Raw genomic sequence first — 16,632 nt, forward strand, 5'->3', positions numbered from 1 at the left:
TAATTAAATTATAATTGTTATTACTATATTTTTAGAATATTCCATTTTTTTTACAATTGTAGTTGTATGGAGGAGATCACAAGCCATATACATAAAAGCCGTAAAGCATATATATCTATAGAACTATGCAATGATAAAACACGAATGTTGAACAAAATTGTTCTGGGAATATGAAGAGCAAAAAAACAAAGCATAATAAAATTAGTGGGCATTATGAAATGAGATCACTTTTATTAAGATGAAGAAAACGATTCTTCAAAAAGGACATACAATATCCGAATACAATCATTTGGATATTTGGTTTATAAGATTTTGTATACCTCTAAAGTGTAAATAACGACGAAGAGCACACTGTCTTTCAATATCAAACAACCACAACTTATAAACAATGGGGAATTTTTTCCAAGATAGTGGAATTCAGTTCAGTGAATATTTCGGCCCTATGTCCAAGGGCCGTCTTCAGCATAACACCCGAGTGTATATATATATATATATATATATATATATATATATATATATATATATATATATATATATATATATATATATATATATATATATATCTGATGTTGTGCTGAAGACGGCCCTTGGACATGGGGCCGATATATATATATATATATATATATATATATATATATATATATATATATATATATATATATATATATATATATATATATATATATATATGTATATATATATATATATGTATAATCTGATGTTGTGCTGAAGACGGCCCTTTGACATAGGGCCAAAATATTCACTGAATTGAATTCCACTGTCTTAGAAAAATTTCCTTATTGTTTCTAAGTTGAGTCTGTGTCCTGAAGTGTACTCCAAACATTTTTTCTTGTTTATGACCTAAACAGATTACTTGTTCGGATATTACTTTTAATTGTTTTGCTTGTTTGGATATATTTCATACTCAAAGATTTCAAAATATTAGAACAATATAATCAATCGAAATTACCAGTTGTAATCTTTCAAAACTCTAAGAAATGAAGTAAGCATTATTTCCACGCATCTTCATTCTTAGTATGAAGGATGAGTTATTTGTCATCACCTAATAATTCAAGATTAGCCGACTGTAATCTCTATTTTAATCAAACAGTTCGGTATAACGAACTGTAGTAAGGAGCGACCGGCTCAATAGTAACCGAAACTCTAAAAAATGGAATTTTGATACCGATAGTTACATCAAAAGAATTGCATTTTATGCTTTCTTATTGCATTATGCTTTCTTTAATGCATTTTAGGATTTTAAATATATAAGTTTCATCAAGATTAGTCTTACCCATCAAAAGTTACGAGCCTGAGAAAATTTGCCTCATTTTAGAAAATAGGGAGAAACACTCCCTAAAAGTCATACAATCTTAACGAAAATCACACCATAAGATTCAGCGTATCAGAGAATCCTCTTGTAGACGTTTCAAGCTCCTATCTACAAAAATGTGGAATTTTGATTTTTTACCAGAAGACAAATCACGGATGCGTGTTCATTTGTTTTTTTTGTTGTTTTTTTTTTCCCCAGGTAATTGTATCGACTCAGTGGTCCTAGAATGTCGCAAGAAGGCTCACTCTAACGGAAATAAGTTCTAGTGCCCTTTTTAAGTGACCAAAAAATTTGAGGGCACGTAGACTCCCTCCCACGCTCATTTTTTCCCCAAAGTCACCGGATGAAAATTCTGAGATAGCCTTTTTATTCACGATAGTTGAAAAACCTAATAACTGTCTCTTTGGGGACTACTTACTCCCCCGCAGTCCCTGTGGGAGGGGCTGCAAGTTACAAACTTTGACCTGTGTTTACATATAGTAATGGTTACTGGGAAGTGTACAGACGTTTTCAAGGGGATTTTTTTGGTTTGGGTGGGGGATACGTTGGAGGAACTTCTCATGGGGGAAGAGACTTTCAATGAAGGGGGTGCAGAATTTTCTAGCATTATTTAAAAACACAATGAAAAAATAAATATTAAATTTTTTTTCTACTGAAAGTGAGGAGCAGCATTAAAACAAAACGAACAGAAATTAATGCGCATATGAGGGGTTTACCTCCTCGTAATACCTTGCTCTTTACGCTTAAGTGTTTTTAGTAATTTCAACTATTTATTCTATGACCTTTGTGTTCAGGGGTCACTCTTAAAGAATTGGGACCAAATTTTAGCTTTAGTGTAAAGAGCGAGCTATCGACATATACTCAGTAAAACATACGAATATAGAAGTTCGTTACGTAAGTTAATTCGTAAGTTGCGTATATTTTTTCAATAATGAAAACTTTCGTAAAAAATTAAAAGTTCTAGTTGCCTTTTTAAGTAATCAAAAAATTGGTGGGCGACTAGGACTCCCCTCTCGCTCCTTTTTTCTCAAAATCTTCCGATTAAAACTATGAGAAAGCCATTTAGCACAAACAAAATTAATATGCAAATTTCGTTTTAATTATTTATGCGCGGAGAGCCGAGATCAAAACATGCATAAATTCAAAAACGCCCAGACATTAAATAAAAAAACAATTTTTTTTAAATGAAAGTAAGGAGCGACATTAAAACTTAAAACGAACAGAAATTACTCCGTATATGAAAGGGGCTTTTCCTCCTCAACGCCCCGCTCTTTACACTGAAGTTTTTTACTGTTTTAATAAGTAGAGTCAAGAGAAAGAGTCAAACTTTAGCGTAAATAGCTGGGCTTTGAGGAGGGAACAGTCCCTTTCATATACAAAGTAATTTCTGTTCGTTTTAAGTTTTAATGTCGCTCCTTACTTTCATTGAAAAAACCTTTTTTTTTCTTTGTTTTTAATCTTAAATTAGACTCAGGACATCAAGAACGCAGTGTTGATAAAATACATTAAAAACTGCTTCGCTTACGCTTTGATCCTTCTTGTGACAGTTTCACAAAAAATTGATTACTGGCGCGGTTTCTAACACTTAGATTAGTACCGGATGAAAATTCAATTAAATTACCAACTTCTTGATTACAAGATTAAAAATTTATTCATTTTCAGATTCGATCAAAAAAGGATCTGTGACCTTACATACCATTAAAAGAAATATCCGAAAAATTGTCTTTAAAAACAATTGTTATTTTGGAAACATGTTCTTGGATTGAAATCGATAATGTTCTTGTTTTTGAGTTTGTTTAAATAGATCTTTTGGTCCTGATAATCCAGGGTCGAAGAAAAGTTACTAAAAGCTAACTTTTTGTAATAGCTGGAACAACAGAAATGGAATTTTAATTCATGTAGTAAGTTCTCCTAAAGATAGTTAGTGGGAATCTTTGGTAAAGTAATTCTGCATCATTATCAGTATTCTTATCAGGCTGATCCGAATTGAAAATATTGTCAGAGGGAAAGTTGGATTTACACCATTGAATTATGAAGGTTATGGCCTTATAAGCCTGATATGCCCTTAGTTTCTTCGCAACCGTTCCCAGTAGATGTCAATTTTGAATAACTTCTGTAGTTAATGCAAAAAAATTACTGCCGTTTTCAGCCTAAAACGCACCTTATATGGCTTCTGCCATTGCCTGGATTTCCTCGCTGCTTCAACCAGCAAATTGTATCCAGTAAATCTAAGGCGATACTTATCGGTAGCCTTTTATAAAATGAAACTTGTCAAGTGTCTTTGTCAACATATCAGATAAAGCACACTAGATTTGTATTTATCCTCGATATTTGTGTTTTCATTCGCTTGTAAGGGGAATAAAAATGCTTTATTGTACTTAAGCAACTAGTTCTTTTTCTATATATTTTCGATTATTTTTAATTTTCCGTTTAAATATATTAACTGATAGTGGTATAACCAAAAACAAGTGACTTCCATTATTCCGTATAAATTATTTGGGGCAATTTTTGAAGCAGGAACTGTAAATTTGTCTTCGTCAACATGAATATACCCAGTTTGAACTATTAATTTAGAAATTCCTATAACTGAATTAATTTTATTAAGTGACTGGTGGGGAAAGAGTATATTTTTCATGGTCTTGACCAGCAAACAAGTCCTTTTTCTCATCAGCAAAGATTTAGTCCGTTATCAATTCAATATCAGAACACTCATAATGAAGTGTTTCTAAATGACGTTTAAATCTTTAACAATTCCATACCTACATTTAGAAGTTCCTCATTGCAAATAACACATAGAGGTAAATTATTTTTACTGCAATCGGCAATAAACCAAGCCGAAAATATTCGTCAAATTTTTTGCGAGCCCAACTAACTCCACGATGGTTGTTATCGTGATGTATATGTTCTTTTAGTGATTCAGACAAAGTATCTTCATGATCACGATGGATAGACTAAGGGAAGCACACTCTGAGAATCCTAAGAGCTAGTAACATTAGCAGCTTAACGCACGGCAATAAAGCTAAATGAAAGATTAGGCCTACAAACACAAACATTGCCGGTATTCCTGGTGTTTAACTGATGTAAAAAAGACGATAATGTTATTATAAGAAACATTGTCCTAGATGACGGGCTTTTGCCCTAGGAAGGTATTTCCTTATTTCTAGGCCTTCAAAGATTGCATATAAAACTGGTATTTGTATTCTATCTAAACTTCGACAAGAAAAAATTGTCTTCATAGTTTTGGGCTTTTAATCTCTTTATTTGGCTCTATGCTTTGAAAACATAATTGTATATGATCTCAGTTGGATCTTAAACCATATGCAGATTTTTTTTTCAAATTTATGAAACATTTTTTACAAATCTCTGAAACCGTTTAAATCAGGATTTAGCTTAGATATGAAGCTAAAAACAATTTTCTTGTGCTTCATTTGAGCGGTAGATTGATTTGTGAAGATTTAACTTCTATAAAGTTTGTCAAAGTCAATAAAAAACTTTTTGAGGGGAAGAGTGGAGGTTGACACTTCAAACCAGACCATCTATTACGTATCGTGAAGATCCCTTGTTCTTTTATGTGGTTAGCTGAATGTGCCACGTTAGATCCCTCTCCCATATCCCCATCCCCCTTGCTAAGTATCGTGAAGATCCCTTGTTCTTTTATGTGGTTAGCTGAATGTGCCACGTTAGGTCCCTCTCCCATATCCCCATCCCCCTTGCTAAAAATATCGTTCTGATTCCATTGTCTGCCCTTGCGTTGTGAAAGACTATGTTTCTGCCCACAACCCACCTTTATGGTCACCTACACACCCACCTTCTTCCTTAATGTAATTCCATCTGGTAACTTATGTCTGGTGGTAGATCCGATACCTCTCAAACTTTGACTTGATCAATTGAAGTTGGAAGTCAGGGTAACGAAGTGACTTAAGGTTCTTGTAATACTTTTTGCCGCGTTTTAACTATCTGGTATAATGTGTTACTTGTCATGATTAGCCAGTGTGGTCTCATAAATAATTTTACGATTCTTTCGTCTTGTTAACTTTTGAAGAAATAGAAGCACTTGATATTTGTCGGATCCATACAATTTTCTTGAATATTATGTAATAAAAATGGTAGCTTGTGCTAGTATTTTTTTTGTATTCTGGGGGGTTGTAACTTTTCTTCTTATATTTGAAATCGGTACTTGTGCATTATGCGCCACTCACTCAAGGGCTTCATTTAATTAGAACCTATTTCTTTGACGCTCAATTCTAATGAAATATGAAAAAATATGACGAAAATATAATACTTTAGAAACAAATTCGGGCTATATATTTGCACTCACGCTAAGCTGAAAGAAAGAAATGAAGAAACCGGTTTGTTCTCGAGTTTTACACAGCGTGAATTTTAGTGAGTGGCGTGTAATAAACAAGTACATTAAAATCTTTTTCTCAGATATTTAATGTCCCATTTCAGTAAAATTGCTCAGCTCAATTCTGCTGCTGAGTTCAAACAATGTGTTCTTTTTATACATTATCTGCACTTATAAATAAATTGACAAATGGAAATCGGTTAGATTGACTCAATCTTATGAGCATATGAAGCACATTCACAGTGAATTAAATTATCAAAAATAAATTATCAGTTATTGTTTTTAATGGAAGGTGTTCAAAATAAAGTTGAAGATTTCATGGGTCAGACGTAACAAATTTAACAGTTGCCTGAATAGCTAGATTAGCATCTCTTCTTGTGTCTTTGTTGCTTATTGCTCAGATAGTTCTGTCTAACGTCCTTAAGATTTATTTTTCTATGATAAACCATTTAATTTACATTGATGGGAAAAAAAGATTTTTTTCCCCAAAAAATAAGCTACCAATGACAATAAATCTTTTTACAGGTAAATGTCAAACGCCTAAAAGAATACCGCTCTCGTTTGATCCTCTTCCCCCGTTCTTCTAAGAAGGTACAGAAGGGCGAAGCCACAGAAGAAGAAATCAAGATGGCTTCTCAACTCCAAGGTGACGTTATGCCTATTAGACAGCCTAAAGGCAGGATGGACAAACCTAGGGTAGTTACTGAAGAAGACATGAAATTCAGCCCCTTCCATGTTTTGAGACAGGTATGTTTCTTTATTTTTAATTTCTAGCAGAAATTTGACTTAAAATGTTTCTGTATGTAGGTTGTCATCCCTTGTGATTTATAAATAGTTTAATGGTTTTCTCTTTGCGTGAGTTTTTTTTCCCAATTAATTTTCCAGTTTTATCGCTACCTTGTTAGTTTTCCTTAAATTTCTAGTTCTTTGTGTGTATCTATTAGGTAAGGAAGTTGGAAGAGATGAATTCAAAATAGGCCAGATTGCTAAGTCAGAATTTGACACTAACCTAATTAATGAAAAGAAGAACCGTTTGATATCCTAATGAAAGTGAATGAAAGTTCAGTGTTGAACTGTTAAACATATATGCCATTTTAACCATGAGTTTTTAAGTCAGTTAAAAAAAACCTTGGCGGGCGTAATTAAATAGTTATTATGGTTTTATTTATAAATTTTTATCGTTTTGTGTTTAAAATCACCAGGTGTTTGGTGTTAAGATTTTAAGCGCCTTTTTTGGTTTTCCTTTTCTGTCTTCTCTAAGCCATAATGTGTTGATAGGATATGTGAATTTGTCTCTCGGTTAATGTACTAGTTTCAGTGCTCAAGTATGCCACCTGGCATATGCCCTCAACTATTTATTACTATTTTTATACTATAAAATTTTATTACTGGGATCTTTTTAGGTTGGTTGGAGTCTTTTATGTCGCTAACTAAGACAGACTTTGAACTAATTATGCACTTGCAGCTGTGTTGTGGTTTTTGATTTAATAAAGGAAAAGAAACTAAAAGTAACTTTAATGAAATCGAATGAACCAAACATAATAAAGCTGCTGTTCCTTTCAAAACCTGTTCAGTGCAATGACTCATTTATTCGACAGTGTAGAATAATAATATGAATGAAGTCTTCGTATTTCTGTAATAGTTTCGCCTGTTAATAAGAAAACGAATGGTCAATTAAGCAGCTTTGGTGACGTGGTATAGTCTTTACTAGTTAAGCACTCTGGCCCAATCCTGTTGTCACTCGCCTTGCTCAGATGCGGATATTCAATACAGATGTAATCTCAGCCCTATCATGTGGAACAGAAACTTGGTCAACAACCACCATAACATCTAGGAAGCTGGATGTGACTCAAACCAAAGAAATCCGAAAAATCGATGGGCACCGCTGGTACGATTTTTCAGCAACGCTATCCTCCTTACCCCTTAAGATGGAGATTCCATTTTCCCAGAAAGTAGAACCGTGTGCGATGTGATGATAAGGTCATCTCCTCCAAATACTAGAGGAAATCTTCTATAGCACTGCTGACGATTTCAACCCTGTGGTCGCCGACTGGAAACAACCACATGTCTTCCAAAAATAAGGCCTTTAACGGTTCCTAAACAAGGCAGGTATAAGACCTAAAGATGCACCCGCAACTGTTCAAGACTTGGTGTCATGGAGTGTAATGGTGTCTGCTCTCTCAACGCTGGCGCCAAGCCGGCATGAAAATTAAGTAAGTTAGATTAAGCAGCTAAGGGTAGGAAATTAGTAGAAAAAAAATATGTGAAAAAAGGTCTGCTATTTTTTTTTCTGGGTAGTTCTACTAAAGCGCAATAAGTATGTTGCAGACTCACCTACTTAGTTATGACACATCGTTTTGCCCAGAAACTTTGTAACGGTTTAATAAGATTAAACTGAACCGTTTTTACTAGTCATTGTTCATAATGCTGTTTATCAATAGATCAAAGATTTGTTTCGTTTTGTTTTGTGACAGATCGTAAGGACCCAAAGAGAAGAGATAAATTATGGGATGAGTGTATCAGAAATTCGTTGAAATCAGGATTATATGTTTAAAATTTTTAGTTTTTCTTTATTATTTCTTGTGTATTTTGAATATCATATATTTATGCTTATATGAAGGTTTTACACCCAACCGAAATTTTTGGTTTACTAAGTTTTGATGACGTTTCTATTTCTGTAAAACTATTGTAGAATCAGTCGTTAAAAATATGATCACTTTATTTTAGGCTCGTGCTGCAGCTCGTCTGCATGGTATCAGACAGAAGCGTGCCAAAGAAGCTGCAGAAGACCCAGAATCTGCTAAGGCCGCCAAGGAAAAGGCTCTCAAAGCAAAGAAGAAGTGATGTGCTCTTTTTGTGGTTCGGACAAAATAAAACTTTGTCTTCGCTAAATTGGCTCTTGCTTGTCTTGGTCGATTGAATTGGATTCAAAAATGTGTAAGATAACTGTGGTTTCTCTAACCAGTCGAATGTACAGATCTTGTGCTATGACTAACACAAGTCTGAATTTATAACATTTTAATTGCATAAGAGTGTAATTATAAGATATAAGAAAATTAAGATGAACCGTTTAAGAAACAGATTATATGAAACGAAGAAAATGCAAAGCCACTGTTGAAATTAGAGTGGTATTGCCAAGAAAGCACAAATATTACAAATATATAAACGCTATATATAAATTCAGAGTATTTCGAGTGTACTTTGACCAAGGGTGTTATGCAGCAGTTATCCTTGCGATGAATGGGGAAGAGTAAATTTCAGTTCTGACTGAAGACAATAAATTTTGTCTAGTAAGAACGGTCAAAGTCTCCGTAGAAATATTTACATATCTGTCAAATGAAATATTCTTTTGATTTTAGGTACAAATTTTCTAGTCAAAGAAACGAATTATTAGCTCTGGTCCGAAACAGAAACGAGCTTAATGCTCGAAGACATGTTCTCATTAAGCAGTGGGTTATTCTGCTGCCAAAAGGGGATTTGATTTTTTGCTTAAAAGTTTTTACACAGGGGTATGAAGTCTAACCTCTAATCATAAGTGGTATAAAGTTAAACCAAATCTATATTGACTAATATGATATTTCCATTGTCACTTTCAAATTTGATTATACATAAAGCTACGGTTATGTAAATTCTGAATAGTAATTCTGATATAATCCTAATGCAATCAGGAATCTGTAAGAATACCTAGTGCTTATTAGGATATCAATATCAATCTGATATTAAATTGACAGTATCAATCTGACATTAAATTGAACCTGTATAAATTCTTTTAAGTAAAATTTAAGCCATTTTAGACACCCCTCAACATGGAATGTGAAAACATGAAGGGAGATTAACTTCTTAAGAAGGACTAAAAAACGCTTATGTCATTGAGTAGCAGGAACATTTACAAAGATGAGGTATTGAGCTGAATTAGTCAACAAAAAGTAACCAATTTTAAAGTCATAATCTTTCATTTGCCTTCATGTTTAAAAGTTTATTCTAAAATGAGTCGTTTCATTTGGCTTTCATTGGGGTTATTCTATATGGTCGCACAAAATATACTTTTTCACAAAATTGCCTCATCTTTTCACTTAATTCACCAGTTTCTGTTTGCCTTTCTTTGTTACCTTCCTGGAAATAGGTCTTTGAGTTTTAATGTAAAAAAATTGGAATCTTAACACAAAATTATCTAAAAATCTATCAGGCCAAAACTATAGAAATATACAGCTTTGAAATGTTATTCAGCTAAATTATAGTTTTACCTGCCTAGTTCCTAAGAGGTTGATCAATCTGGCTTCAATAGTAATAATCCAATATGTAATTGTGGACTATATTTTTATATAAGCAGTAATAATCTGTAGGCCTACTAATATTAAAATAGGAATAGGAGCAACAAAAAATTGCTGTCTGTTGCAGCAGGAGTAATTGCCACTTATCCCCTGACCTGTAATTGACACTGGTATTTAGTTGTGAGGATGTCCTTCTGCTCAACATGATTGAGCTTATTTGCAAAATCGATTAAAAGTCGTAAGTTGCGGTTTTGATACAAAGAAAGATCCTAATTTATTTAGTATTCGTGAACAGGAGCACACACACATGAAGAGGCGAGTGGAGGTCACAGTGGAAGAATTCAGCAGAGAAGTTTGTAAAATAATAAAAATTATTCCGTTTTGTTACTTTTTATTAGTTTTTTTTTTGACAAAAAGAAATGCACAAATGTGCTACTTTAACCTGTGTTTTTGTAAGATTATAGACTTTTGACGTCTATTTTGATTGACAGATGGGATAAAAAGTAAATAAAACTACTTAGTAGCCTCATCGGCCCTTATGTTGTTTGTTTTGTAGCTAGCCATGTTACCTTATAAAATACGTGGCAAAAAAAAATACCGTCATCGAAACAAAAGGATTAAGTATTTATGATTTTTCAAATAAGGCTAAGTTCAAAGCGCGACCACCTAATGCACCTAATGTTGTGATCTTTTTATAAGTGGATTAAATTTCTTCAGTCTTTTTACATTAATTACTCAGAAGACTAGTGACGATAATATGCCAAAATTTGTTACAATTCTATCTCACTATTGCATTTACCAGTTCCAGCCAAAATGAGCTAATTTGATTCACTTGGGTGGATATATTATCGCTCTATTTCGGCAATATAATTTGAGCTCCCTAATTAAAATTGTCTTTGCTGTGTATTTTCCTGCCAATATATCTTGCAATTTTGCTGAGCATCAAATAGACCGCTAAATTATCTTGCCAGCTGACATATAAAATATCTTCAGTATTAAACATAGGCCATTTGCTTGCGAAGTAGTTTCTGGCGGAAGAGAAGGTTCATTTTTTCGTGATTGGGAAGGGGCGTTTTAATCTTTTGGAAACATGGGATAATTTCTATATTGTATTTAAATTGTAACTCGAAATTTATGCGGAAAGTTGGTCGTATATACCAATTAGCTAAAAAAGAAAACTAGTTGTTTTTCAGAGAGTAAAGAGCTAAATTTAAATTCGAAACCAAATGAAATAACCCTTTTTATAGAGGGAGGGTGGCTGCCCCAGTTCTTTACTCTTAAAGTTTAACTTGTCTTTTCCTCGAAGTATTTTAGAAAAAAAAGAAATTGTTGGTTGGTTTTTGTAGGTGTTTAGATACCAATTGCATTTCAAGGTATTTGAACTGAAACCTTTTTTTGTTTGCAACACGTACAACTAAATACGTCCTTCCATTTTTTGAGCATCAGGATGAAAAAACTGGTTTTCCTAGATTGAGAGGATTACCCCCCAATCAGCCCTCCAGTCTTTGCGCCAAAGTTCAGCTTGTTTAATACAATTCTTAGATTTTTCTTAAAACTGCTAGAGATACGAGGGAATTTGTCACCCTCCTTAGCACGCATGTATCACACTCCACCAAATTTATTCCTCCGGATGAAGTGAATTCTCCATCCAGAAGTAGTGGAAGGACGTCTACAGGAAAGTGAAAATTTGCTGAAAATAATGCATTTTTGATTCTTAACAGTTGGTATAAACTATGCTGTGTTGTATAACCGTTAGTACTACTATGTAAGTTGTGTAGGACAGGAATGTCCAACTTGTGGCTAACCTGAGATTTTTGTGAGACCCGCTAGTCATTTTCACTCCGAGTAGTATTTTTAGCAGAATTGCAAAAATTGAAAAATACTAACATTTAAAAATATTTTACTTCATCTCATAAATTTTTTGATATCTATGTCACACCTAAAAGCCTTCTTACACTATGCAACAATGTCAAACATGAAAGCAATGTTAAAAATCCCATTAACTTTATTTTGTAGAAATAAATTTTTGTTTCTTTCTATATGTGTTATTTGTTCCTATTTTCAAAGATGAAATTAATGGCTCTTAGTTGTTTCTTTATGTATCCATTTTTCTTGAAATTAAATGGTGCTGCGGCCCATTGAATTATTTCAAGTGGCGATGTGGCACGCTATAATAAAAGATTGGATATCCGTAGTCTAGGATAGCCGCTTCTTTTGAATAGACTGCATGGATATATGTTTAGGGACGAATATGACACCACGCGACAGCAAAGCCTCCGAAACCGGGAGGCTATATAAATAGATTTTCTATATTTGTCCCATTTATTGCAAGATTTAGTTACATACTAAAGCTAGTTCCAACTCGCAATAAGGTTAAATTTATTGAAAGTAGCTAAGGCCAGACTGCCACGAAGTTTCATTCTGTTCTAAGCTGTATTTGAGAAAAAAGAAACATAAACAAGAATTTAAGTTACCACCGCAGAATTTTGGTCCTATTCGACCAAAAAATGTTGTTTGTAGCTCAAAACAGTGGCAATTGCATTTTCTTTTTTTTTGTGTATCGTAATATGTTGCTATTCAGAAAGGGAACCAGAATTTTAAATTCCTGATCAAGTTAACACCTAAATATTGAACGAGCACTATTGGTAAAAAAAAAACGATAAAATACGTTCATCGATGACCGTTCTTTTCCGGGATTTTTTTTTTTTTTTTTTTTTTTTTTTTTTTTTTTTTTTTTAGGCGATTATCCTCTACGGTTTTCATGCAATTTGAATATGATGGTGTAAAATCCATTAAGGCGTTTTTTTCTCTCTTCCAAAACTAATACAACTTTTCTGTTGCTAATAACTTGTTATGAATAATTTAAAACAGAATATAATGATTTTTGAACTGAATCAATTTTACATGATTTTTTAGGATCATGAATATACGAACAGTTGCGTTAATAACTTGTGATGAACCGTTTTAAAACTATATTTGGCCGCCGTTACCAACACGAAGCAAAAGTCATTGTAAAACTGAGCCAGGAATAACTTGGTAATTCCAACTGATGAAGAATTTTAATTAAATTGAGTGATATTGAAGAAACTTAACTGATGTTTGGAGAATGAGAAAAAAAGAAGTTTTTCACAGAGAAGTAAAGAGCGAGGTTGGAACTCAAAACGAACAAGATTATCACGATCTACCTAACATATATCAATAAAACTAGCGCAAGTAAACATGCTGATGATATTTCCCTATGTTTGTAGGACTATAGAAAACTAGTGCTTTACTGAACACACAAAATAATATAGGAGTTTTGGTACAGTAAAAGTAAAACATTTAAGAAGACTTTTTACAGTATAAAAATAAAGTATTTTAGGGGCATTTCATGATTATTTTGTTGGCAAGTTCGAAGTGAAGCAATCTTGATAGTAATAGGACTGTAAACTAACTAGCTATAGAATTTGAATTATAACTTGTAATTCTTCAATGTATAGAGAGAGTAACCGGATTTCCAGAGTTCATATTATGGTTTATTTGTTGCTCACTTCGAGTAATACTAAAGCATTTTTTTTTACAATCTAAAATTGTATATTACTCACTATTGGTATTATAACTGGTGAGAACAGCTATACAAGTTTTTAAGATAATTTTATACTGAACGTTACTGATATCACAGCTCGTCGCCTGAAAGGGGTTTTGCCGAAAATAACAATTTTTGTCGCAACTGAGTTACAAAGGCTATCTTGTGCAAAAAATTCACTTTCGAAAGGTCTAACTACTGTGAGACGTCTCTAACCGCCTGTATTTTGTAGTTCTCCTTTGCTGAATTGCATGTTTTTCGATTTCTTTGAAGCAGCTTTGACGAATCACATGCAATATGGTCCGTTTCGCCGTAAGTTGCCGATCTGTTGAACAAAAGTTGGTTACTTGGTCAGATTCATGTGTGCCTCAAATTCGGAATAAAATAATGCGCTACACGATGCAAGACATCCTGAAGAAGCATTCAAATATCCAGAGTATGAAGTATTCTGAGCCTTGCCACTCCACGATTCAGGAGATCGTTTCATGCCTACAGTATATGTGGCATATTTGAAAAGTCTTATTAATGAGGTACCTAGTACTTCAGCTGAAATCACAGATTATCCCGAAGTAGCCTCTGCCTCCGAAGGTAGAAACCTGAAATTCCAAGGAGCTTGTTGCTAAGTGGTACCTCCCACTGATCTTTTGTTAAATTTTATTGTAAAAATCCCTATTAATTGTTGCCGATTTGCTGAACAAAAGTTGGTTACGGGGTCAAAAAGTTGGTTACGTGGTCAGATTCATGTGTACCTCAAAATCGGAATAAAATAATGTGCTATACGATGCAAGAAATCCTGAAGAAGCATTCAAATGTCCAGAGTATAACAATGAAGTATTCTGAGACTGGCCACTCCACGATTCAGGAGATCGGTTTTTAGCTATTTTCAAAGGTGAATCTACTACAATTTAAGCAAGGACTATGCAAAAGGGTGCACTATAAATTTCATTTGTGGATACTACTACTTCTGTGGCGCTGATTCCACCAGAGGTTACCTTAAAGAGGCCATTGTCCAATATGCCAGCAGTGAATGTTGTGGAAAGACTGCTGCCTCCTGTACCTTCTAGCACAGTCGTTGATTTGCCAACAGTAAAAATGAAAGACGTAGAATCGCTTTACCGTTTCAGGCCTACAATATATATGGCATATGCGCCTAGTACTTCAGTTAATGTCACAGATTGTCCCGAAGTAGCCTCTGCCTCCGAAGGTTAAAACCTGGAAATCCAAAGACCTTTTGCGAAGTGATACCTCCCACTGATCTTTTGTTACATTTTATTGTAAAACGTCCAGTTAATTGTAAAAATTAAAATTTGTCTATCAGATGAAATGAGTTTGGCTGAAAGTCGCATTTATAGTTGATGCTGGGCCAGTTGCGTTTTACCATATCATACCAATGTTCCGGAATTTTCAGGTAGTTTTGCCGAATCTGATACTCATTCCTTTTTATCTCAGGAACGGCTCACGGCAAATAAAAATAAGCATAACGGTATAAGTGACTCTTCTTCTTAATTTTGAAACAAAAATCAACGGTCTAGCTATTGCCAATTCTGAAATGTAAAAATTCTCAAGTCGTTTTTCTCAGTTTTTAGAAAAAGAGATTCGGCAAAATCACTTTCAGGCGACGAGGTGGTGTAAGAGTATGAAAAGCGTTATAGATTAATTTTTCGTTGTGACGCTACATACTTACTTTTGACTCCTAAGTCGTATTCTTTTTTTACTTGGCTTTTGTGTTTTCAGTAAAGTTCTAGTTTTTTATAATCCTTTAAACAAAGGGAAATAGTGTTATTGATATATGTTAAATAGACAGTGTAGTAAGGATTTTTGTTCCTTTTAAGTTCCAACTTCGCTCTTTACTTCCCTCAGAAAAACTTCGTTTGTTAAAATTAATCTTTGCTCGTTGTTAATTGAAAACATTGCGAATTAGAAATCTCAGTCACTCACTTGCTTGAAAACCCTGTGAACATGGTTGGTCATAAATTTGAATCATTTTTGGTCTTCAATTGCCTTCAAATGGCTCACAGAACTGATAGACTATCTAAATTACTCTTATTGTATGACTATCTGCCTTAGTTCTGCCCTGGGACAATGGACTATCATCAAGAAGTGAGAAGAATCATTTTATACAGTTCTGAAAAAGTTATGCCAGCTTACCCTCTCACGGAAACTATCTAGCTCTCAAGACTATCATCAAAAAAGACTCTATATTAAAAATGAGCTACACACTAAGAATTAACGTCTAAGATTGGTATTGCGCATCGATTTCCTTGGTATTCTAGTAGTAACTATTTTTCTAAAAAAGATTTCCAAGCTTTTCAAAACCTTTTCTAATATTTTCCGTATCAGTCATAAAGTTTTTGTGAAATGATGCCGAACCACCTGACTTTGGTACAAAGAAGTTTCGAATATTTGTTCTTAATAGGCTACCAAAACAGCTTTGCACGTTCATCGTCCCCATCATTCAATTCTGAGTCCTGGGCCCGAATTTACCTTCTTGGTGCTACAAAATACGAAAATATGAGGGTCATTCCAAACATACGTGAAATATTTGTCAACAAGGTAATGGCAACCGTTTTCAATGACTATGAAGGAATTTAATTTTAATGCTGATTTTAAATACATAAGTTGCATTAAGTTTAGACTTACCCATCAGAAGTTACGAGCTTCAGAAAATTTGCCTTATTTTAGAAAATAGGGGGAAATACCCCTTAAAAGTTAGAGAACGGAAATCACACGAAATCACACCATCAGATTCGGCGTATCAGAGAACCCTACAGTAGAAGTTTCAAGCTTCTATCAACAAAAATGTGGAATTTTGCATTCTTTGTCACAAGACAGATCACGGTTGCGTGACTGTCTTTTACTGTCAAACTGTAGCGTAAAGAGCGAGGCGTTGAGGAGGGAACAGCCCCTTTCATATCAAAGAGTCAAACTGTAGCGTAAAGAGCGAGGTGTTGAGGAGGGAACAGCCCCTTTCATATACGGAGTAATTTTTGTTCGTTTTAAGTTTTAATATCGCTCCTTACTTTCAGTTAAAAAAACTTGTTTTTTTTATTTAATTAAGTAAGAAAAGACTCTCACATAATTAAACAAAGGAAATATAGATGCAAGCATAACATTTGTT

At 33.8% G+C, this 16,632-nt stretch overlaps 1 protein-coding gene across 2 annotated transcripts in view; it reads left to right on the forward strand.

Moving 5' to 3' along the window:
• Positions 1 to 8,570, forward strand: part of LOC136033857 (large ribosomal subunit protein eL13-like) — a 30,953-nt gene extending 22,383 nt beyond the window's left edge. For both annotated transcript variants that reach the window (XM_065714822.1, XM_065714823.1), the window contains exons 4-5: positions 6,204 to 6,425; positions 8,406 to 8,570. In XM_065714822.1, the coding sequence (XP_065570894.1) occupies positions 6,204 to 6,425; positions 8,406 to 8,522 (339 nt within the window). In that variant the 3' untranslated portion in view covers positions 8,523 to 8,570. The remainder of the gene's footprint in view (positions 1 to 6,203; positions 6,426 to 8,405) is intronic.
• The last annotated feature ends 8,062 nt before the right edge of the window (positions 8,571 to 16,632 follow it).

The sequence above is a fragment of the Artemia franciscana genome, chromosome 12 (assembly GCF_032884065.1).
Source record: "Artemia franciscana chromosome 12, ASM3288406v1, whole genome shotgun sequence".
Taxonomy (NCBI): domain Eukaryota; kingdom Metazoa; phylum Arthropoda; class Branchiopoda; order Anostraca; family Artemiidae; genus Artemia; species Artemia franciscana.